General features: G+C 39.0%; 1 protein-coding gene across 5 annotated transcripts in view; it reads right to left on the bottom strand.

Moving 5' to 3' along the window:
• The window catches only part of ZNF521 (zinc finger protein 521), a 279,725-nt gene that overhangs the window by 20,121 nt on the left and 236,383 nt on the right, over nt 1-23,221 (bottom strand). For all 5 annotated transcript variants that reach the window (XM_059039727.2, XM_059039728.2, XM_067014909.1 and 2 more), the window contains 2 exons: nt 9,456-9,587; nt 6,757-6,872 (listed from right to left, as the gene is read on the bottom strand). In XM_059039727.2, coding sequence (XP_058895710.1) covers nt 6,757-6,872; nt 9,456-9,587 — 248 coding nt within the window. The remainder of the gene's footprint in view (nt 1-6,756; nt 6,873-9,455; nt 9,588-23,221) is intronic.

Here is a 23,221-nt window from a genome sequence, read left to right as displayed (position 1 = left end):
TTTGGTGTCTTACAGTTGGAGTGGGGATAATGAAAGCCATTTTAAGCTCTGTTAGAAATAAAAAGAAAACAATTGAAAAATATAGAAAAGTTGTGAGAAGAAGATGAATTATGAGGGGCAAATAGTTCTAGAGGCACTTCTTACAGATGTGCTGTGAGCAGTGAGACACACTTTTCCACCCCTCTTGTTTGCAAAAGAGAACTTCAGCCTGACTCCGAGAAAAACATGAAAACAAGCTAAAACTAAAGCAAACCTTTCCCCCACTGCACCCCGATCCTACCTTGTCTTATGTGGAGGGGCAAGATAAAACTTTGTTTGGGCCCCTCATCTTTAATTTTGGAGGCTGGGGGGGAAGAAGGGTTAGGTTGTTTTGAAATACATTTCTGCAAGCAAATCTAAATGTTTAGTTTTACAGTTATGTGCTAAAAAGAAAAACCAGAACTAAAAAGAAGCTCAAGACTCTTCAATCCCTTGAAAAAGATGAATGTTTAAAAATACGAATTTTTGGGGTTTCCCTGGTGGCGCAGTGGTTGAGAATCCGCCTGCCGATGCAGGGGACGCGGGTTCGTGCCCCGGTCCGGGAAGATCCCACATGCCGCGGAGCGGCTGGGCCCGTGAGCCACGGCCGCTGAGCCTGCGCGTCCGGAGCCTGTGCTTCGCAACGGGAGAGGCCACAACAGTGAGAGGCCCGCATATCACAAAAAAAAAAAAAACAAAAAACGAATTTTTACCTGGAAACCAATTAACATGAAACTATGTCAAGGTATGATTAATTGGGAAATTGTTGCAGTGAACTACAACAGAGAACTAAGGAAACATCTGACATGTCCGGGATAGAGCTTTTATTTCCAAGTAATGACAGATCTTGATTTTGTTTCCTGAGGTCAGCATTAGGGAGAGGGAGGGGGTCCGGGAAGCAGGGAAGCAGAGCTCACCCAGTGCTTTCCCTGTTCCACACTCTGCACTGACGGCTCAACGTGGGCTACTCCACTGCACTCTCACCAGGACCCTGGGGGTTGGGCAGGATGCTTTGTTGTCTCCTACGTGCCCATTTTGCAGATGATAAAACGGAAGCTCAGAGTCCATTGCTCGTGAGTGGCAGTGACCCAAATCAAACTCTGGTGATTGTTCTCCATACTTCATGCCCTTTCCCTTGTACTAAGCTGTCTATGTAGAAATCAAAGCAAAATAAAACAATTTTTTAAAAAAACCCATAAAAACTATTTTGAAAATAACCATTAACTCTTTGAGATTTTATGGATGGCTAACTCTCTCATATCCACAGATCCCGGAAGCATATCCATCCTTCAAAACCAGCTTGAATGCTTCCCACATGATGGCTTTCTCGATTCCCCCAGCTGGAGAATAAACATTTTCTCTTGGAATACTTAGAACAATTTATTACATATTACCTCATATGATAGTTAATCATATGTAAATCTTTTCTAGTAGACTGTAAATATTATATATATTTCTAATTATTTTTGATATGTCATAGAGAACTTGGGGCCAATATAAAATTATAAAATTTTATAAAATATAAAATTATATTTTTATAAATGTTTTAAATTTATAAATATATTTTCTTACCTCAGAACGGTATAGGGATGATAGCAGTCTAGAGTATGGTATCTGTGGTTTGGCCATTAACAAGGACTCTTTTTTTTTTAAAGGCTCACTTTTTTCTTTTTTTTTTTAAAGATACATTCAACCTCTTATTTTTATTTTTGGCCTCACCATGTGGCTTGCAGGATCTTAGTTCCCTGACCAGGGATCAAACCCGTGCCCCCTGTAGTGGAAGCGTGGAGTCTTAACCACTGGACCGCCAGGGGATTCCCAACAAGGATTCTTCAATGCCTCAGCATGTATTACTTAATACTTTGAGACACCAACTTATATAACAATTATTAAATGGCTAGTTTAGGTAAGGAGCTAAGTTAGTGAATGACCCAGTCAGCCACACAGCAGCCACATTTCAATGCTGTATTGTTGTCCTGTATGCCCCATTCCATATGCAGTAATTCATTTTTCTTTCAGAAATGTGACCATAATACTTGAGCAACAGTGATGCTGTGGTGTGAAAAATACGCATCAAAATCAGGCTGATTTGGTGGGAAAGAAGAAAATCAAACAGCTGTAGAGATAATTACGTATTTAAACTTTAGCGATAGCTGAAAGTTTTGGCGTATCCCTCAGAATGTCAAATCACTACTTTCTTTTGTATGTGGAAGATACTGCATCCATGAATTAATGAAGGGAAGGCCAAGTATCAAAATAATCTTTGACTCAAAAAGAACTTAATACCAGAATCTCAGAGCCTCAAGTTCATCTAGGCCAATTCCCCCTCTTCCCACCGCTGGAATTCCCTCTATGTTCATTAAATTCACAACATGATGCCTCAGAGAACTCTCTATGGGGACACATTGGAAGAGGATGATTTGATCACTGCCACTGAATTGTAGTTTTTCTAGAGGCACCAATTAAACAGTAATTACTGTATCGAAAGAAAGTGGCCTATTCAACAGAAGTTTTACAAACACACCACTTGCCCACACCTGTATAAACCACTTCGGATACAAATATGCATTGTAGGATATTATTCTTGGACCGTACTATCCTTCTCTCAAAGCAGCTTCCTTAAGTTCTGCAGAAAAAGTTTTGAGGTCTATGAGGAAAACATGTGAAGCATTCAACATATTCATTTGCTTTTAAAATAACAAAATGTTCACTTAGTTCAAATAATGCACTCTTATTCCAAAGCACATCTTCCCTACCAGCATGCTAGGTGGCCTTTGAAGTATATTAGAATTCCTTGCAAGAACAGGGGAAAACTCTACCAGAAGAAAAAGATGATATCCTGCCAGGAATTATACATTACACATCCCTGGGACTGGCATTTAGAACTTCTGGTCAGAAAGGTCTAGAGGTCATGCAAAGACAATAGCTTTCACACTGGCAAGTCCTAGATGGAGTGTTCCATAGAAACAGAGACTTCATCTTGCTTAAGTCTAAAAGCAACTGTGGTCTGTGATGTCAAAGGATAATGCCTAAGTCCTTGATTCCTGAAGATGTACAGTGTATTATGAGGAATTATTTGAATTCTGACTAGTACTGTAAGTGATGTTAATGAAAATAACATATCTCCGTGTGTGTGTGTGTGTGTGTGTGTGTGTGTGTGTGTGTGTGTGTGTGTGTAATTTTATATCCAACAAAGCACTTCTATCCTCCAAAAGATGTTTTTGTGTTTTTAACTGGGTATAAACAGTGAAAGAAATGTCAATTACTTATTATGGTCATGCAATCGTCTATGCACCATTAAAAGATACACCACAGTGATGTTCTTGGGCAATTCTGAATGCTCACCCTAAACCTACCCTATTAGTCTCACTCTGATATAAGAGCCAAATAAACTATATGCTTTCAAAGCTCCAGTCTCCAGTTCTTGGGCATTTGGTTTATAGAATGCCTCTTGTGAAAAGTCCTTCTTTCTGAACTTTAGTGGCATAAAAAAGTAGATGAGTTTAAGTGGTATGGCATGAATCAATTTCAAAATCTGCATTAATTTTCATACCGAGGCACAAACTACAGTGGGCTGGTAAAGGGGCTTCATTTTTCTACTCTGTTATTATTTTGGTTACCGATCTGACTTTCTATTGTCACCTTAATTTCACTTGATTTCCCTCCTTATTCTAGAAATGCACCAAACTGTATTTTTTGTATACCTACCCCGACCACTTTCTATGCAGGAAATCAATCAATATATAAAAGTCATATTAATTCCATCCTCTGAGCACGGTAAAAAGTGATGTGGGTAATGAAGACAAATGCACAGGACTGTGAACCTCTAAGTTCAAATCATAAAAATCAAAAAGGTCTCAAAACTAGAAGTAAAGTTAACTCTGATCCATTTTCCTTAATGTATTGAAACTAAAAGCCATTGTTATTACTAGGGATTTTCGAAAGCAGACCTACATAGGTATTTCAATGACTGTGGATATTAGCTGTAATGATTATCAAATATGAATTATAAATACTGTTCTTATCAAAAGAATGATGTACATTCTAAGCCTGAGTATTCACATCAAGGCCAAATATGTACGATTCTGAGTTGTGGGATTGGAAAAATAAGGCGACAGCTTCGGATTATGAAAGAAGTCTTATTTTGGCCCAGATCACAATTTGGATGAATGAGTCAGAAATGTTTTGAGAGATGTTTGACCTCATACGGTCTTAAAGACTCAGAAACAGTTTTGTGTTCGGTACTATGTCTTCTATACCAGCAGTTCATAGTGTGGCTGGGGGACCTCCGGGGGTCTCCTAGATCCTCTCAGGGAGTCTGTTAGGTCAAGACTAGTTTCATAATAACATTAAGACAATGTTTGCCCTTTATACTCTAACTCATGAGTGTACAGTGGCATCTTCTAGGGGCTACTTGACATTGGAAGATATAATTTCTCCAACAGCTAGTAGAATTGTTTATTTGTGTATTTTTGAGTTTAAAACATTTCTCAATTTTGATTTCTAATATGGAAGATATCAACAGATAGTAACCCACATAAATCAAAGCCCTTTGTGGTCTTCAATAATTTGTGTCAAGGCATCCTGAGATCAAAGAGGTGGAGAACCCCTGGTCTATACAGTAATGGAAAGAGAGAATACTGTACAGTCCATGAAACCCTAAAATACGTCATAAAAGAAACCTGCAGTCCTGAAGGATGTGCTTAATTACTTAGTTTTGTCTGCTCGCCAATGGGCCACAGGCCACCACTGCTGGAGTGTGGGGTTCTTTTAATGAAAGACATTGAAGTGACCAGCAGGTCAGTAGCATTAGAACCTACTAATATAGTACAAAAGTGGATTTGTTGCAAACTTTTTTCCAGGAACATTAGATGAGAAGCCCGTCTCTACAGAATCTTTACAACTCTGATTTTAAGCTACTATGAATTCTGCTTCACAGTTTACATACTGATTAACAGCATCATTTAGGTGTACTAGCCATATCCTTTACAATCTTAAAAACTCAAAGGACTTATCCTTCCATACCTATTGCAATAAGAATACTATATTTTCCAATAGAAATTTAGGTTACTTTCATGAAGTATACTTTTTTTTTTGTGTGGTACGCGGGCCTCTCGCTGTTGTGGCCTCTCCCGTTGCAGACCACAGGCTCCGGATGCGCAGGCTCAGTGGCCATGGCTCACGGGCCAGCCACTCCGCGGCATGTGGGATCTTCCCGGACCGGGGCACGAACCCACGTCCCCTGCATCGGCAGGCGGACTCTCAACCACTGCGCTACCAGGGGAGCCCCATGAAGTACACTTTAAAATAATAGTCTAACTTGGTCTATCTTCTATATTCAATTCACAAACAGATGTGACGGAGTAGAATTCTTTTTTGAAGTGATGAAAAGTAAGAGAGCCACTTCAACAGTGGTGCATTGACACATTATAACAATTAAATAGCATCACCCATTCTTTCATATACATTTTATCTGACGTCCTTATTTGCTATTTGTTCACTGGTAGGATGAAAGCTGAGATGATAAGCTGTAAATTCCTTATTTTGATACAAGATTCACATAAATATGGCTTCCTCAGAGCCCAAGGAGGTCCAAAGCTGCCCCAGGGTCCGCAGCGTGGGATGGGAGATGAAGGAGTGGATGGGGCCTTGGGTCCCTTAGTCCTGCCTCAAGCACATTAATCACATCAGACCCTCTTCTGGTTGTTTAGGAAATTCAGTACCAAGGAAAGAAAAATCACCGCCACCCTATTTTAGTCTAAATAACTTTACTGATAATAATAATGCTCACAATAATGAAATAACTTTGAATTCGAATCCATTCTCCTCCAAGGGCACCAGCAAGATTTAACAAAGGCACGGTGCTCTTATATCATTCCATCTGAAAAATGAAGATATATATTAGACCCATTTTTCAGATGAAGTAAGAGGGGGGAAAATAGACTTATTTTCTTTTTACACTAAGGGGCATTTCTGGGTTAGGATCCAGGTCTCTGACTGACACCAGTCTATTGCTAAGAATAATCAAACTGACCAAACATTTCTATCATATTTTTGTGTTTATACCCTACATTCAGACCTGTTGTTTCATTTTTACCCGGCAACAGCCCTATGAGTGTTACATCTGTCTATTATTTCTTCACACCCGAGGTTCTGAAACATTTTGGACCAGTGCAAGGTCACACATCTAGCAAGTGGGACATTCAAGGCAAAAAAGTCTTTGGGTGCAAAATTTGCAACTGTAAGGCTTCCACTAAGTAATAATTATTCTATTCCGTTACGTAGAAGAAACACAGTGGTTAAGAGTATGGCTTCTTTCTCCTCTTCCCTTCTCCCTTCCAATTTTAAGCCCCTCAGGACAACAATAACTTGGACATCCATCCAGCTTGTAGCCCAGTGGGAACAGAACATGAATAAAACAGGGTTTGGGAGAATGGGCCCTGACAAGTGAGGTGAATGATCCTACAGTCCAATAAACCTGACCCCTAAGTCTATCACACTGGGTCAGAAGATCCAATTATAGGTCTGTTCTAGTTCTTTTTATGATTGACAGCAGCCAGAGGCAAAATTACTTTGGTGTCTGTTAATCCAGCCTCTAATTTTCCCCTTGCCCCAGTACACACAAAGCATCATGGTGGCCCACGGTGAGTGGTACTGTGAATTCAGATTTAAAATGCCCTTGTTTCCTATAAGAAGAGCAACTGAGTTCAATGCCAGTCCTCCTCATGTGGATATTACCTGCAGCTCTGTTTGGAAGAAAAACTTCTGTGGGCATTGTGTGCAGTCATAGATCTTGTCTTCTTGTCCATGGGCAGAGAAAATATGCTGCTGCAGCTTGTTTGCTTGAACAAACACTGAAATGATAAAAGAAGAGTGAACTTGGGGTTATTTTCATTCCAAAATGCCCTCCGTCCACGACTCCCCATGAACAGCTGTAGACGGAGAAGAATGAATGACACACCTTCTGGGTGTGACCACTGCCAGGGGCCTGGGGAGAGCTGAGTCACACGTGCTCATGGTCGGGTCTCTGGCTTTTGTTAAGATGCACTCTACCGAGCACCTAATTGAACCCAAACAGCTCCAAAGTAGAGGTTTATCGAGGCCCTGCCCCCCATAAATCTTTTAAAACGAAAGTTGTCAAATGCACAGCACTGTCTGAACAGAAATGATTCTTATTTCTCAGCAACCCATAGGTTAAGAAATCATAGATGCCAAAACCCTGTTTATTCTATTTGCCTAAAGTCATAGCTACCAAACAGTTCTCTATTTAAATGTGTTAATGCTAAAAATTATATCCCACAGCTACTCTGGGGCACTGTCTATAAATGTGAAACAGAACGGCAGGTAAATTCTCTTTGGATACTTTAAGATCAACTCAGCCTATACACTGAATGCAAGGGTTTCAATAATATAAACATGTTCAATTTTAATGACTACAAAACAAGGCCCTAAGACGGTGTAACAGTTTACCTAGGAGACATACTATTAATAATTAAATTGTATATGCCAGAGGCAGTGTTTGGGTTGGCAGAACTGACTTCTGATGGATGCCTGGTGCACTGTGACCTAAAAAAGTTTGCATCTACAATATTAATCTGTATAGGCAGGGAAAGGATTTATTAAAGATGCTGGCATTTGACTTTGACTCTAATCATTAAAATTATTCTAATTGTCAGCCAACCTAAAATATTAGAATATTGTTCTTGTGAGTCATACATTTTAATCATATTTCTCATTACCTTAAAAAACTGCTCAGATTTCTTCTTCCCCCCAACATGCTTTTATATCAGAAGGTTGTTTTTTTTTTTAAATTGCTTTTTCTAAAATTACTGCAAGATTCACTAAAACAATTCAGGTCTGTCAGCACGGGAAAGGCAGACCATTCATGATTAATGCATTTTTGTCTCTTACCTACATCAACCAAAAGAAATGGGGTTTTTATACTGATCTGCAACAAATCTCTACCTAACTCAGCACATTTTACGAGGCTCCTGGCCACAAAATGAAAGGGCTGTTTTATTAGGGGTCTTAATCATGAGGAGATCTATGACCTATGATCTATGACCTATGATCTATTAAAACAAATACTAAGTTATGGTGAAAACATAATATATATATTTTAAATACAAATTTGGAGGAATCAGAAAAATCGTTCCAAAATAAGGAGTGGCTGATGGAATTATTGAATGAAGGAGCCTCACAGGCAAATGCTAAAGGCAGAACCACCAGCATAGTCTGGTATTACTTTTGCTAACTGTGTAGGAACATGGCCTCTCTCTTTTTATTTTATTACAGGACAGAAATCTACAGGCTGAATGCAGTGAAGGTTAATACCAATGCTTTGGAATTTTACACCGCAAACCAGGAAGTCACTTTTTTTTTTTTTTTTTTTTTTCCTCACGGTACGCGGGTCTCTCACTGTTGTGGCCTCTCCCGTTGCGGAGCACAGGCTCCGGACGCGCAGGCTCAGCGGCCATGGCTCACGGGCCCACATGTGGGATCTTCCCGGACCGGGGCACGAACCTGCGTCCCCTGCATCGGCAGGCGGACTCTCAACCACTGCGCCACCAGGGAAGCCCAGGAAGTCACTTTTGAGAGGAGATGTTTGTGTTTTGTTTTGCTTTTTCTGACAAACAAGAAGGAAACATAGCCTTGAGGGGTTTGACCAATGAGTCCAAGACACAGGCAGAATTATCACAAAGGATTTTCCAAAATAACTTTGTCATTGTCGCGGGAGCAGCAGAAATGTGTGTGATCATATTTCAACCCTTATGGGCTTCAACTTATAGTTTCTGACTTGCATTTTTTCTTTTCTTTTTCTTTTTTTGCTGCTGCTGCCGAAAACTATAATGCTGCAACATCTCATAGAAGTTTCTTCTTAAAAGTGTAAACTTATATCAACTTCTATTTTAAAAATCCAGTGACACAGGAAATAAAGGCCTCATCTAATATGTTCATTTAATCTGTTTTCTAGTTCAAAGAACTGGGGGAGTGTTTTAATAACGCCTTTATATTTCATAGGGGGAATGTTATAAAATTCTCCACGTTTAAATAACAGACGTGTTGACAACACGCCTGTACTTCTTTTAGTCCCATGTCTTATGATGAAAAAGCCACCTTTGCCTTGCTAACCTTTTAACACCGAGAAGAGAAAAGTGAATGAAACATGGATGTCATTTTACAAATGGAAAAGTGCAAACTTCTGAGAGAACTTAAAATGCCATCTGTTCACCCTGACAGTTAACCTTCCTGACCGTTTGAGCCTCTAAAGTAGATGGCGATCGATAATGCTAATCAGCAGAAATCAAACGTCTTCTTCCCAAATTGAACCGAAGTCAGATCTGTAAAAGGCCATAGCAGTGGGAAGTATGTCCTGGTAGGAAAGATAGGATGTGGCTGAGAAACTCTCCAGAAGTTTTCAGAAATAATCTTCCTACCTGTAAAACAGACGGGACACTTGAAGGTACCGCCCATCCCTTCGAAGCTGTGCTCGATCAGGTGGCACTGGAGTTTGGCAGGGGAGTCGAAGGTCTGGCTGCAGAGTTTGCACTCATGGTTCAGTCCTTCATCTGTTAAGGAAAGTGCGTGAGCAGAAAAGTTGACACCCATCACATCTTTGACAGACTAGTGAGTTAACTATAACTGCATATATTAAACTCTTTCCTGCCCCCAATATAAGTGTGTAGTAGTATATATGGTTACTTCACATTATTTATGAATTTATATCAATTGGAAACATTTCTGGAATTTAAAATTGAACGATAACCACGAGGCAGGTTTTATCTTGGGGTAATGCATTTTATTAAACTTTTAAAAGTAAAACTGGTGTGTCAATAACGAGGCATCTCCTTTTCTCCAACTAGCAAGATTTTATGGGCTGTGTATTTCCAAAGTCCTGAAATAAAGGAACCATAGAAAAATGAACAGCTCCTCCCCAGGCCTCTCCTCTGGTTTATCTAGAAGGTTCTAGAGGTTTCTATTACTAACCATAAGGTTTTTAGTGGTTTTCCCATTGAAGACTTCCTTTTTCTACTTCCAAGATTTTCTGGCAATTTTGAAATATTATTAATGCTCATAGTGTTTTATAAATGCCCCCTTTTCCTGCTTGAAACTCCCAGTCCCTCATATCTTCTCAGTTCATTGCTCCCTTTATTTTGTAAGACAGTTTCAGTTTTACCCTCAGATCTAGACTGCGCCTGTCTTTCTCCAAAGGCACTTTCATGAGCTCCAGGCTCACTATTGACTAGTCCTGGAGTTTTCTTTGATATCTCAGGAACAGGTAGAAAAATATTTTGATGTAATAACAATTGCTATATAAAATGAAAAGTTGGTGTTATAGACAGAAAACATTATTTTAATGTTGTTTCCCTCATTGAAATGTTTATGAAATTATACATTTAAGGATTATTCTAACTTGTTTCAATTTGCAGTTATAAGAAATGAAAACCCATAGCACTAGAACTCACAACCTAACACTTCTTTGGTGCTTACTGTGTTCCAGACACTGTTGTTCTAAGTGCTTGCAGACATGAATTCATCGAATTTAACAACAACTACTATTGTTCCCATTTTACAGATGAGGAAAGTGACACCCAGTGAGTTGAACTGATTTTGCTCTGAGTCATAGGAGCAATGCTTGGTGGAACCAGAACTTAAACCTAGGTAGCCTGGCCTCAGGGTCCATGATCTTAGCAGACAGACTATGGCATATACACCAGCTATTCCCAAGACTCTCATTAGGAAAAGTAAGGGCTAGGAGGCTTCAGTTTAACCTGAAATGTTATCAAGTTATACTTTTATCTTTTCTTATTTGCAAAGATTAGAAATGCTACTAAGGACCATCTGTGTCAGATGGTCTAGGTCTAGGGAATGAGAGACATATTTACACTGTAGAGGTAACGAGTCTACACTCCAAAGTTATTTCCTTTTACTCAACATCACATGCATGCAGAAGTCCTTCACCAGTTGATATTACTGGCAACACAAAGGCCCAATTACAAAGTGAATTATTATTAGCTAACTAGGAGTAAAATCACTCTATTTGTATTCCTAATCTTTCTTCTCACGCAAGTATGAGTCTTTAGAAGCAGAGGATTGGAATTTGTAAAAAGAGAAGCAAAGCACTAATTAAGCCACCCAGTACTGTCTACATTTCACAGGAGATAAAAACCCACTCTGTATTTGGGTGGCACAGTAAATTCCTTGATTATAATTATGTAAGAAGGACTTTAATTGTGCACACTGACATGACTAGGGGTTATACAAAAAGCTTTAGGGATTATATAAGATCAAAGGTTTTTCATCTGTTCCTTTCTCTCTCTCTTTTTTTTTAATCCTAAAGGCACCAAAATTTTTCTAAATTTTGGATATTGAATAATATAAGAAACACTATTTATTGTAGGGAATTGGGTCAGTAAGTTAATCATCAGAAATACTTGCCAAATTTAAATGTTTTCTATTTCCTCAGGGCTGTAAACCTTTACTGTGATAGTAAGAAGGTTCCCAAGAGTTCTAATTTCATCTTTAAATTATGTGTTTGGCACAAGAACCAAGATGTGGTCTATGGGTGTGAGAAGTTATACACATATGTTCCAGAATTCTTAAACTTGCAACGTTTGTCAAGGAACATATATAGGCCTGGTGGGTTTTCTTGGGGATAATGATTGACTGTTACATGAACGTAACGTAAACTATGCACGTTAATGTGATCTTAAATGTGATGTTATCTTTCTTGACTATGAGTATTTCGTTTGGAAAAATAATAGAAGGGAAAATAAATAAGATATATTTATATGAGTATAAGGAAAATGTCCTCATCGATTTTTATTTATTTCCTATCCAAAGAACAGAGTTCCATCACAAAATGTTAAATAATCAAAATTTAGTCCAGTGAATTCACAAAAAGGTGACACACGCTCATAAAGTATTTATGCATTATTAGTGCAGACTTCTTTTCCATGAATTCCATGCTTTGTGAGCGCACCGATGGCAGTGATAATGACAATAGCACCCAGCATTTTCAGAACTCTTTATAGTTTAAAAGCACATTGTAATATTGAAAAAAATGTTGGACGTTCTATCTGCCTTTTATTTCTAAGTTACATAGAGGTCTTTTCCAACAAATATCTTGTCCTAGTTATTTGAGTAGGACAGAAAATATATCTGAATTATTACACAGAAAATGATAGATAAGCAAAAGCCAGGATGCTCCAACCTAGACAATGGACATACCCACCCATTCCTCTTGCTGTTGTTAACTTCTCTGCTCATTTCCCCATGTTCACACTTACTTATCACCACAGGGTCAAATGATAACGAATGAGAGAGAGAGGGGGACCAAAACATGGTTACAGCTGGTTAAAAGAATTTATTTTGTACTTTTAAAAACTGAAGTTGGGGGGAGGATAGAGAATAATGGCAAACTAATGAAACTTATTTATAATAAGAATTTCAAAAGTTTATACTTAGTCTCTGTTTAACTCAGCTATCATTCATTCTATATTTGCATTGTGTGGCAAAGGGCAGTGTCTTAATTTTCAAAGAATTTCGAAAACACCCTTAGTCCTGGGGGATCAAGCTCAGTTAAGCTCTGTTTCCTTTAAAAATTGAGCTTCCCTCTTTCTTTCTTTCTCTCTGATAGGTCCTCAAGAACAGTACAGAGTAACCATGGTTTCCATTAAACGTCCATGTTCATGAGGTACACTATCAACACCTCCAGCTTCAGGTCAATTTAAGCCTTAGACTCAACGACTTTTACCCAGGAAGCCACAACTCTCACCTTGTTTCCTAAAGGTGCCAAAAGTTTAAAAAATTCAATCCAAGTAACCATTTCTGCTCTCCGGAAAGGGAGCAACTGACAGTAATTGGATAATAATACAATCTGACTCATTTATTAAAAAGAGATTCTGAGTCAACTGATTTAATAACCATTACAATATTCCATTAAGAATATAATAGGCTAGTGCAGCCCTATTTTTTAGTAAGAGTTATAGGTGGCATCTATGGAAGAAACTTCTAGATTCTTCTTCCTCTTTTTTGCTTATCTATCTTCTTCAGATTTTCTACAATAAGCATAATTTACCTTTATAGGTTACTTTGAAAATTAAAGAATAAAAAAACACTATCTTTTTTATACCCTACTAATAAAGAGCGATTACAACACTGAAATTTTGAATGTCAAAAGTTAGACAGAAAATGAGCAATATTATGAAGTACAGAAAAACTCCAATTCTGAACATTAGACTGAAAAGTATTCTAGCCAAATACATGTGAAAGCAGAAGCTAGCACAGGGAAAGGGAGAGAGAAACATCACAGTGTGTATTAACCCACTGAATGAGAAGAAGATGGGGCTTTCGATATAAACCCATACCTTTCCAGAACAAACAGAAAACCCCTCTCTCGTATCCTGGTGCAGGGGAGCATGCGTGCCGCCAGCACTGTGGGTCCAATGTCAGGAAAGGCAAGAGTGAAAAGCTCTTACCACTGAGAATGTGTTGGCAGCCAGCAACTTCCTGTCCTGGTCAACCACTTTAAAGCATGACTAAAGATGGTTTGGGTACAAGTGAGAAATCATGCCCCATGTATATAAATTTCAGCGAAAGTAATTATTTCCATTTGTTAATCTTCGTTTAAGTGTGCACATAAATGTAAACAGGAATCAAGTCTACATAGAAGAGACTGACGCTAATGTAAATATTTACTCTAATATTACATGTTGCAAAGGAAAGAATCTGAATACATAATTGCAATACAACCTCATTGCCTTAGAAGGGAACGTGATAATCATTTACTAAAATCATGTGCCACAAGAACAAAATCTGTTTGTCTAAGGCCAGTTCAAGGGGGAATGATAATTTCTCTCTCTCCAATTTATAAAACCTGGATGAACACAGCTATTCATCAGTCAGTTTTGTAACAGAAAAAATAATAGTTACCATTCGGGTGCTCAGGTACAACCCACGTTATAAGCTCCAACACGGCACTGTTAGCTGAACACAAGACACTGACATTTCAATATAAGCTTTAAACAAGAGAAACCTTTTAAGCAGCCTCTAGACTGTGTGTCTCATGTTTATACTCCTTTTCCTTCAGTGAAAACAAAAATCTAGAGCAGCTACAAGCAAATGCTCAGTGGCTGACTTACACGTCGCTGTTATCCAAGGAATCACTGGGGGACTCCTAATATCATCTGATCAACACTGCAGCCATTACTAAGGACCAATTTGTAACGGTTTATAAGTAGAACTCCTTCTCTTACTTTCCCTCGAGACTGGCCAGAAGGGTCCTCCAGCCTCTTCCACTGCATAAATCTATAGGCTAAAGTCCAAAGCTAGAAACCCCTCCTGGTGCATCATCACGTGGCAGGGGCCATACTTAAAAGCTCTGAACTGAGTGAGAGTAAACTCTGCCCTCAGAATACAAACAGAGGAATCAAATGCCCTGCAGTTGCAATTTTTCCAGCTTGAATGTGTGTACCAGTGTCTCCTTATATATATTTTTAAATCCAAGAAAACGATGCCCTAAACCAATTCCCAACCCCCAACCCTTTACTTTGCTTCTCCTCTTCCCTGAGTTAATTTCCAGGCACACATTTATAAGCTAGGGGCCTGAGGAGTAACAAAGGAAAGCCGTACACGACAAAACTCACCCCTTGGCTACGTTGGCTCACCCTAGAAACCGCGAGTAGAAAAATAGGCAGACCGTACTGCAATTTACCATGCACACAGCCATCGCATCTTTCTAGGCTCATAATGCTCAGGCCACTGTAATTTGTTGTGTTATATACAGCACATATTTCACAACTGCAACACAAACACACTGAAGTGCTAATTTGGCAATGGGGAATATTACTCAGCCCTCCAAGTCGGCCACTAGATTAGTCTTTAAGGCCCCAAAGTAAGGGAGCATTGGAAAATACTGAATATTGTGTGAACCTTTTCCTTACACTAGATAAAACGTTCTGCCCTTTCCTTCTGAACAATTCAACATGAAAATGAATGTTGCTTGAAGACTGTCACAGCACTTTCTTGGATTTTTCTCAATGGCAACCTGAGAATGTCTGGCACTGTCAGTATTTCTATGCCACACAAGAGAGAAGTACGAGGTATGAGCGTAAGACTCCCAATAAGACAGGGAGGGCGCTGGGGATCCCAAGAGTAAATGAGGATTGGGTACCTCAGCTTTGTCTCTCCACACACAAAATGTCTAACCCTTAGGTATGTCAAGAAAGGCAAAATGACAAACATCCCCTATGCTTCAGCCAGAATCTTATTTCAAGGAGACCTACAAGGTGCAGGTCTGCACTGAACTCGGTTCCTACCTGCTTTTGGCCAGTGGTCTAAAGACAATGATGATTTTGGACTTTGTAAGCAGAACCACTGATACTGACACTGTTATTTCCTGTCTTGAACTTCTCATTATCAGCAGGGCTGGAGCGAGAAATGATTCAACTGGGGTACGCTGCATTGTACCCAGCAGATTTTAAAGAGCCCAGGGGCTGCCTAGAGCCCCATAAACATCAGCAGCTTGGAAACTAGCAGGAGGTCCAGGTGAGTTGGGATGGGAGAGGCAGGTAGTGGCATTTTAGATGCTCTGAGAGGCAATATTGTCCAATTCCTTGGCTATTATTATCAGTTGTGTTAGCAGTTGGGTAGCAGTTATTAGAATAGTCTCACGTAGGAGAAAACACTGGAAAGCTGTTCAAACAATAAACAATAAAACAAACAACCCACTGAAAAGGTGGCTTTCCTCCACCTGTGGGAACTCCGCAGCGATATTTTGGCTCAAGTTCGGAATCAGGGCTAAGGGTGCGGACTAAACCTGACCAGTATGTAGGCACCTCCAGGTCTGCATCCTTTTCTTTACTTTTCTCATCTAAACATGGAGCCATAGCTGAAGTCTCAGAGTGTGTATTATACAGTGCTGGCAAGTAGCTTTAAAGGCAAACATCTGGGGTTCAAATGTTTTTATTCAAATGAACAAACAAACATCAGTTTTTTGTAAGACACTGATAAAATCACTTTGAGCTCCTCTCACCCCATTCCCCAAGAAAAAACTTTCTTAACCAAGAAAAGAAGAAAGTAGTACATGTTTCTTAGTAAAAATGTTGTTAACTCTGAAGAAGCAAGAGTGGGGTTGGGGTGGGACTGAGGATGGAGACCAACTAAGCCTGAAATACAATCTCTAGTTCTGTTTAGAAGTTAGGGTTGCTTTCAAAAAATAGCTCCTTGTATAAAGCTTTGATTTCACTATATGCCATTGTGTTCCACGGAAAGAGGTCCAAGTTTATTGGAACAGTCCATTTCCTCCTTATATATGTTCACCTGAATTAATGAAAGCAACCCTTTCTCTTTTACAGTTTTTGTCACCTGATCTTGAGTGCTGCTCTGCTCTCTGCCTTGACAGAAAGTTTGTGGGTGCACAAGACAGTATAAAAATATTCAGTTCCACTTCACATAATAATTAGACATACAATATGATTGGAAACAGCATGCTCCCAATTTCACAGTTCAGTAATACATTTCAGCTCTTGCCTCACCTGTTCGAGAGAGGCAGGGGCCAGCCCCAGACATCATACCAAGAGAGTGCCAAGAACTAAGTTACTCAACAATTCATGCTACAAGGCCCATTCCAGCAGGGTGAGGACATTTGCCTGTTTCGTGTATTGATGTTTGCCAAGTACCTACAATAGTGCATGGCTCAAAGGTGACACTCAATAAATACTGAATCTATGGGAAATATATACTTAGCTGGTCGTACATGTAATTTCACCAGAACAAACTGCCAAGACTAACACCAAAGCAATGTTTATTATTTATCAATTGAGTTTTAAAACTTTGTTCCATTCCCTTGTACACTAAGGCCTTTGCATGTGACAAATTTGGACTAGCCAAATTTACCTTATGCTGCTTGCTTTCATTATTTTTTGAAATAAGATTAAAATGTTCTGGCAAATTAAGTATTAACAAAATAACTATCTTATTTGCCAACTTATCTCTGGCAGGAAACTGATGAGTCAAACTTATCCATTATTTCAAAAGAAAAAAAATTGTATTATGCATTTTATTTCTGAGATACCAAAAAAAAGAGAACCATATGAAAGAAGGGATAATTACCTTTTATTTGTCTCAAGTCACAGAGAAGTCTCTATAGCATACATCCATGATGTGCAGTTCATGTTTTAAGCAATTTTTAATAGTTATGCATTCTTATATCACAAAGCTCTATTCTTTTTCACTAAATTAGATGTATGCATTTATTACCCTCTTTGCTTGAAATTTCTTTTATTTGATATTAAATACCTGTTAATGCCCTCACATCTGGGACTTTCGGCACTGGTGGAAGTACAGGCATATTTACCTTCAAGTACTGTACCAAAAAACCAGAGAAATCGGTAAAATTGAAAGAGTTCATGCAGTATAGACTAAACGTAACCTGCTTTAAAGTTCAATCTATTGGGAAAACATCCTGGAGAACTGAGGTGGTGCAACCATTAATATGAATTCCACACGGCAGTAAGCCAGCAACTCCAGCCCTGCCCTGGACACAGCTCTCATCAGGTGTGTTTCCGTGTTCCTGTGAGAGTTGATGGCAAGGGTCAGGGCCTTTTCTTTCTTTAAAAAAAAAAAAAAAACAAACTTCTTCTTGGCATAAAGCCACTAGTTATCTGAAGGAGAAAGTCTCTCAACACCGAAAATCTGTCTGTTCTTGCTAGAAGGCATAGGTTGCTATTGCTGATGATTTAAAAACAAAACAAACAGAACCCCCCAAATCAAACAGAAGAAATGGAATGAGGTTTACCAGCTTCAGTAGGTATTACGGATTCCAACAACCATGGGTTTTTTTTAGTGCCTACAGGTTTAAGACAAGAAACTAGCCAGACATTTCCAAAGAAAATTATCTTTCTAAGAAACTTATATTTTTGATTACTTATGGCAAAGATGACATCTTTTCCACTAAACCGTGGTGTTTAGAATCAGGATTCAACACCAGAACATAGGTCAAAGCTGCAATGGAGCATGAGGGTATAAAGGGGGCCAGAAGCCCTCAGATTTCCAAGGGACCTAATCCAGGCCCTTTCACTTTGTCTGTAGCGATACTAAGAAAGTCCTAAGCAGCAATGCAAAAATCACAATACTGCACGTTATTTGCAAATTACTCACATTGTTACTGTTCTGTTGGTGTGACCTTAGAAACTTGGCCTTGAAGAATAAAAAAAAAAAAAAAAGGTAATGGTGCAATAAATGCAGTAAGATTTCTAAAAAGTTTATTGGAACTGTGCTGTGAAACTTGAATTCTTCTAATCAGACCATACCACCCCTTAGAGGAATTTTCCTGTGCATTATTAAAGTGATATACTGCAGTACCAGTTAGAGCTCCATAACCTTTAAATTGCCCGATTGTAATTAAGGCCACTAGTTTTATTTAGGAAGGTTCAAGGAGGCTCAATTTAAGTTGGCTTAACTAGTGTGAATTTAATGTCATGCTTCCAGGAGGCAGAGAGCTCTCTGGCGTGGCTGTTCCGTGGCACATGCAGCTGCGGGGTCATGAATTCTAAATTAAGCCCGGCTTTAAAGAACCTACAGATATCGGAAGTAGCTGGGTGTGTGAAAGTACACATCTCCAGGTTTGCATATGTACATCATACATTCATTCACTACACTGGCAGCTGCCTGATTTGGGAATCTCAATACATCTGATTATTTATAGTGTGAATAAAAGGGGGTTAAATTTACTCTTAAAAGCATAACGACCACTTTCATTGAAAGGTGAGGCCTAAGGCAATGTCCAATCTGCATTAATGATTTAAAAGAAGATTTTTTAAAATTTTAAAATATTAATTAACCTGGAATTTATGTTATTGTAGGCTATCAGATGATGGATCTCTAAATGGATTTTCTTTTCAGATTTCAAATACCTAAAAAAAGTATATATATATATATATATATATATATATAAATACACATATTATATCAACTATATGTCAATAAAAAAATCAAATGATAAATAAAATAAAATGTGCATATAACAAAGTTGTAAAGGCAGGAATGTTATTTGCATTATAAAAGAAATTCTAAGAAGGAAAATGTACAGTTGGGTATATGAGGAGAAAATAAAGCGAACTATTTGGACAGACCATTAAATGGAGTGCTGAAAATAATATATAAACTTCACTGAAAGGGCAGCAAATCAAGGACTGAAAACAAAAGATAAGAGAAAATGAAGGTCCTCAATGCAGAGACTAGCAGAACCAAAGGGTAGCAGCAGAAAGAAAACACTTAAGGATTTGACCTGTGTTCAAAATTCTACTGGATGTGAGCTCGAAAACATTCATCTCTGGATGGAATGCTGGTAATTTTCTGTAGCTCCAAAGGCAATAATGATAAATGAATTTCTTTACAGCCAAGTGGCTCAAGAAGCCAACTACGTTACCACTATATAATTAATAACAATAAGCAATTAAAGAGAACAGTGGGTTACAACTATAAGGTGTCAAAATATATTTTTAAAACTGCAAGAACACACTTAAATGAAAAATAAACGTACAGGGTGTGAATCTAGGTACAGTTTCTTCTTCCACACTCTGTTTTAGATAAAGCTTTTTATGCTTGAAGGAAAATACAGGATGACATAAAACTACTGTAAGGTGATTAACATCCCTCCAAAAGCACATAACACTCCCAATGCTCAAAGAAATCTGAAAAGTGATATGGAAACATGATTGTGAAGGCACGGGAGAGCTGGCTGACCATGATTTGCCATTATTCTTTTACTAAGGAATACTCTAATAAATACCTCCCTCTCCAAACTGTATTTGTTGGCTCAAACATTTTCAAAGATACCAGAACACTGTGTTTCTTTTCATGTAAAATCGAGAAGCAATAAACTAGGAATGTGTAGGTAAAAGGACAGGGTGAATGTATATATTGATATTTAGCTAAATGCTGGAATGTTTGATAAAGGTTAGAAGGGGCTTTGGAGACAATCTCATTAATGATGGACTTGTTGAAAAGATGAGAAAATTGAGACTAGAGATATTAACTGACACGTCCTCCCTGGCAAAGCGTTTTGGTCACGGCCAACAAGAATCCAGAGTTCCTGAATCCAGTACTACACTGTCCCACCAAACTCTCATTTAAAAAAGTTTCCTCCCTCGTAACTACAACAACTTAAGTCATCAATTATGCAAAGCAAAAGTTATTGTCTCTTTAGATCTCTTACTGATGTACAAAGAATTATTTATATTTCCATTCCATCTGGTCACTCCTTTGCTCCCTGACAAGACAAAGCCTGAATTTATTCCAATCCACATCATCCCCTATTTCCTAATCAACTAAGTACATATTATTAAGATCTGTTGCCCTTGTGAAAGGGCTCCTCTCCCTTCTGGAAAGCAGAGCCTTAGCTGACATGCAGTGCCTGTCGGTAATGGAAAATTAAATTCCCCGTATCTCATGATTCTGCAGAAGTGCTAGGAACACCATCCTTGGTAAAGCACATTGGGCTGAGCTGTCAATCTGAAAGGAACACCCATGATTATACAACTTATGGCATAGAAGTCATCCATGGCTGAATGCTGATGCTTTCTCCCAATGGCAATTACCCACTGATTTGGTTAAACTGTCACCTGAAACCCTGTGGTGACTGGGCTAGAAGCTCTCCTGTATGGTATTATCATTATTCAGAAACAAAGACTGATTCCTTAATTCTATTCTACCTATAGCTAATTATACTTCTTCAGGTGCCTGAATCATTCCCTGATATGGTACTAAATGGAGTATTTGGGAAGAAACTGGGACTCCATGCATATCCTAAGTGTGTGGCTTACTAAAAAGGCAATGCCATGCTTATGTATGGAAAATAATAGCTCAGAATGTTCCTTACCTACATTTCTCTCTTGGGCATCATTCTGGATACACCAGCACATCTAGACACTATAAGCTGAAGCCAGGATGTTACTGGCATACCAATGAGTTATACTCATTCCTAGTTCCATCTGTCTGTTTCCTGTCAGTCAAGAGTAACATAAGTGAGAGAGTTACTCTCTATTGAGATGGGAAAAAAGAAGGAAGAGAGGGAAGGGGAGGGGGAGGGGGAGAGGAAGGAAGGAAGGAAGGAAGGTCGAAAGATTCATGTTGTGACAAAGATTTCTGTGTTATTCTCCTTAGCTTGGAAGTACAGTGAAGAAGCAGATATTTCTGTATGTTTTGTTAGGTCACAAACCTAAGCTAAAGACTATGAAATGGGCCTAAAAGAAACCATGAATTAGTTAATAAGTGTCTCTGTTAAATAAAGAATAAGACATAAGAGTCCTTGTGAAGATGGCAGAGTAGAAGGATGTGCTCTCACTCGCTCTTTCGAGAGCACCAGAATCACAACTAACTGCTGAACAATCATCAACAGGAAGACACTAGAACTCACCAAAAAAGATACAACACATCCAAAGACAAAGGAGAAGCCACAATGAGATGGTAGGAGGGGCGTAATCACAATAAAATCAAATCCCATAACCTCTGGGTGGGTGACTCACAAACTGTAGAACACTTATACCACAGAAGTCCACCCACTGGAGTGAAGGTTCTGAGCCCCACATCAGGCTTCCCAATCTGGGGGTCTGGCAACAGGAGGAGGAATTCCCAGAGAATCTGACTTTGTAGGCTCACAGGATTTGATTGCAGGACTTTGACAGGACTGGGGAAACCTAGACTCCACTCTTGGAGGACACACACAAAGCAGTGTGCGCATCAGGACCCAGGGGGAAGGAGTGGTGAGCCCATAGAAGACTGAACCAGACTTACTGCTAGTGTTGGAGGGTCTCCTGCAGAGGTGGGGGGTGGCTGTAGCTCACTGTGGGGACAAGGACACTGGCAGCAGAAGTTCTGAGAAGTACTCCTTGGTGTGAGCCCTCCCAGAGTCTGCCATTAGCCACACCAAAGAGCCTGTAGCCTCCAGTGCTGGGTGGCTTCAGGCCAAACAACCAGCAGGGAGGGAACTCAGCCCATCCCATCAGCAGACAAGCAGATTAAAGTTTTACTGAGCTCTGTCCACCAGAGGAACACCCAGCTCTACCCACCACCAGTCCCATCCATCAGGAAGATTGCACAAGCCTCTTAGATAGCCTCATCCACCAGAAGCAAGAAGAACTACAATCCTGCAGTCTGTGGAATGAAAACCACATTCAAAGAAAGGCAGACAAAATGAAAAGGCAGAGGACTATGTCCCAGATGAAGGAACAAGATAAAACCCCAGAAAAACAACTAAATGAAGTGGAGATAGGCAACCTTCCAGAAAATGAATTCAGAATAATGATAGTGAAGAGGATCCAGGACCTCAGACAAAGAATGGAGGCAAAGATCGAGAAGATGCAAGAAATGTGTAACAAAGACCTAGAAGAATTAAAGAATAAAAGAACAGAGATGAACAACACAATAATTGAAATGAAAAATATACTAGAAGGAATCAACAGCAGAATAACTGAGGCAGAAGAATAGATAAGTCATGTGGATGACAGAATGGTGGAATTCACTGCCACAGAACAGAATAATGAAAAAAAAAAAAGAATGAAAAGAAATGAAGACAGCCTAAGAGACCTCTGGGACAACATTAACACTGTTAATGCAACATTTGCATTACAAGAGTCCCAGAAGAAAAATACAGAGAGAAAGGACCCGAGAAAATATCTGAAGAGATTATAGTCAAAAACTTCCCTAACATGGGAAAGGAAATAGGCACCCAAGTCTAGGACGTGCAGAGAGTCCCAGTCAGGATTAATCCAAGGAGAAACACACTGAGACACACAGTAATCAAATTGACAAAAATTAAAGACAAAGAAAAATTATTAAAAGAACAAGGGAAAAATGACAAATGACATACAAGGGAACTCCCATAAGGATAACTGCTGATTTCTCAGCAGAAACTCTACAAGCCAGAAGGGAGTGGCATGATATATTTAAAGTGATGAAAGGGAAGAACCTACAACCAAGATTACTCTACCCGGCAAGGATCTCATTCAGATTTGATGGAGAAATCAAAAGCTTTACAGACAAGCAAAAGCTAAATGAATTCAGCACCACCAAACCAGCTATAAAACAAATGCTAAAGGAACTTCTCTAAATGGGAAACACAAAAGAAGAAAAGGACCTACAAAAACAAACCCATAACAATTAAGTAAATGGTAATAGGAACATACATATCGATAATTAC

Source organism: Kogia breviceps, chromosome 15, assembly GCF_026419965.1.
Source record: "Kogia breviceps isolate mKogBre1 chromosome 15, mKogBre1 haplotype 1, whole genome shotgun sequence".
Taxonomy (NCBI): Eukaryota; Metazoa; Chordata; class Mammalia; order Artiodactyla; family Physeteridae; genus Kogia; species Kogia breviceps.
Note: the sequence above shows the minus strand (reverse complement) of the source record. Positions and strands in the feature narration are given on the sequence as shown.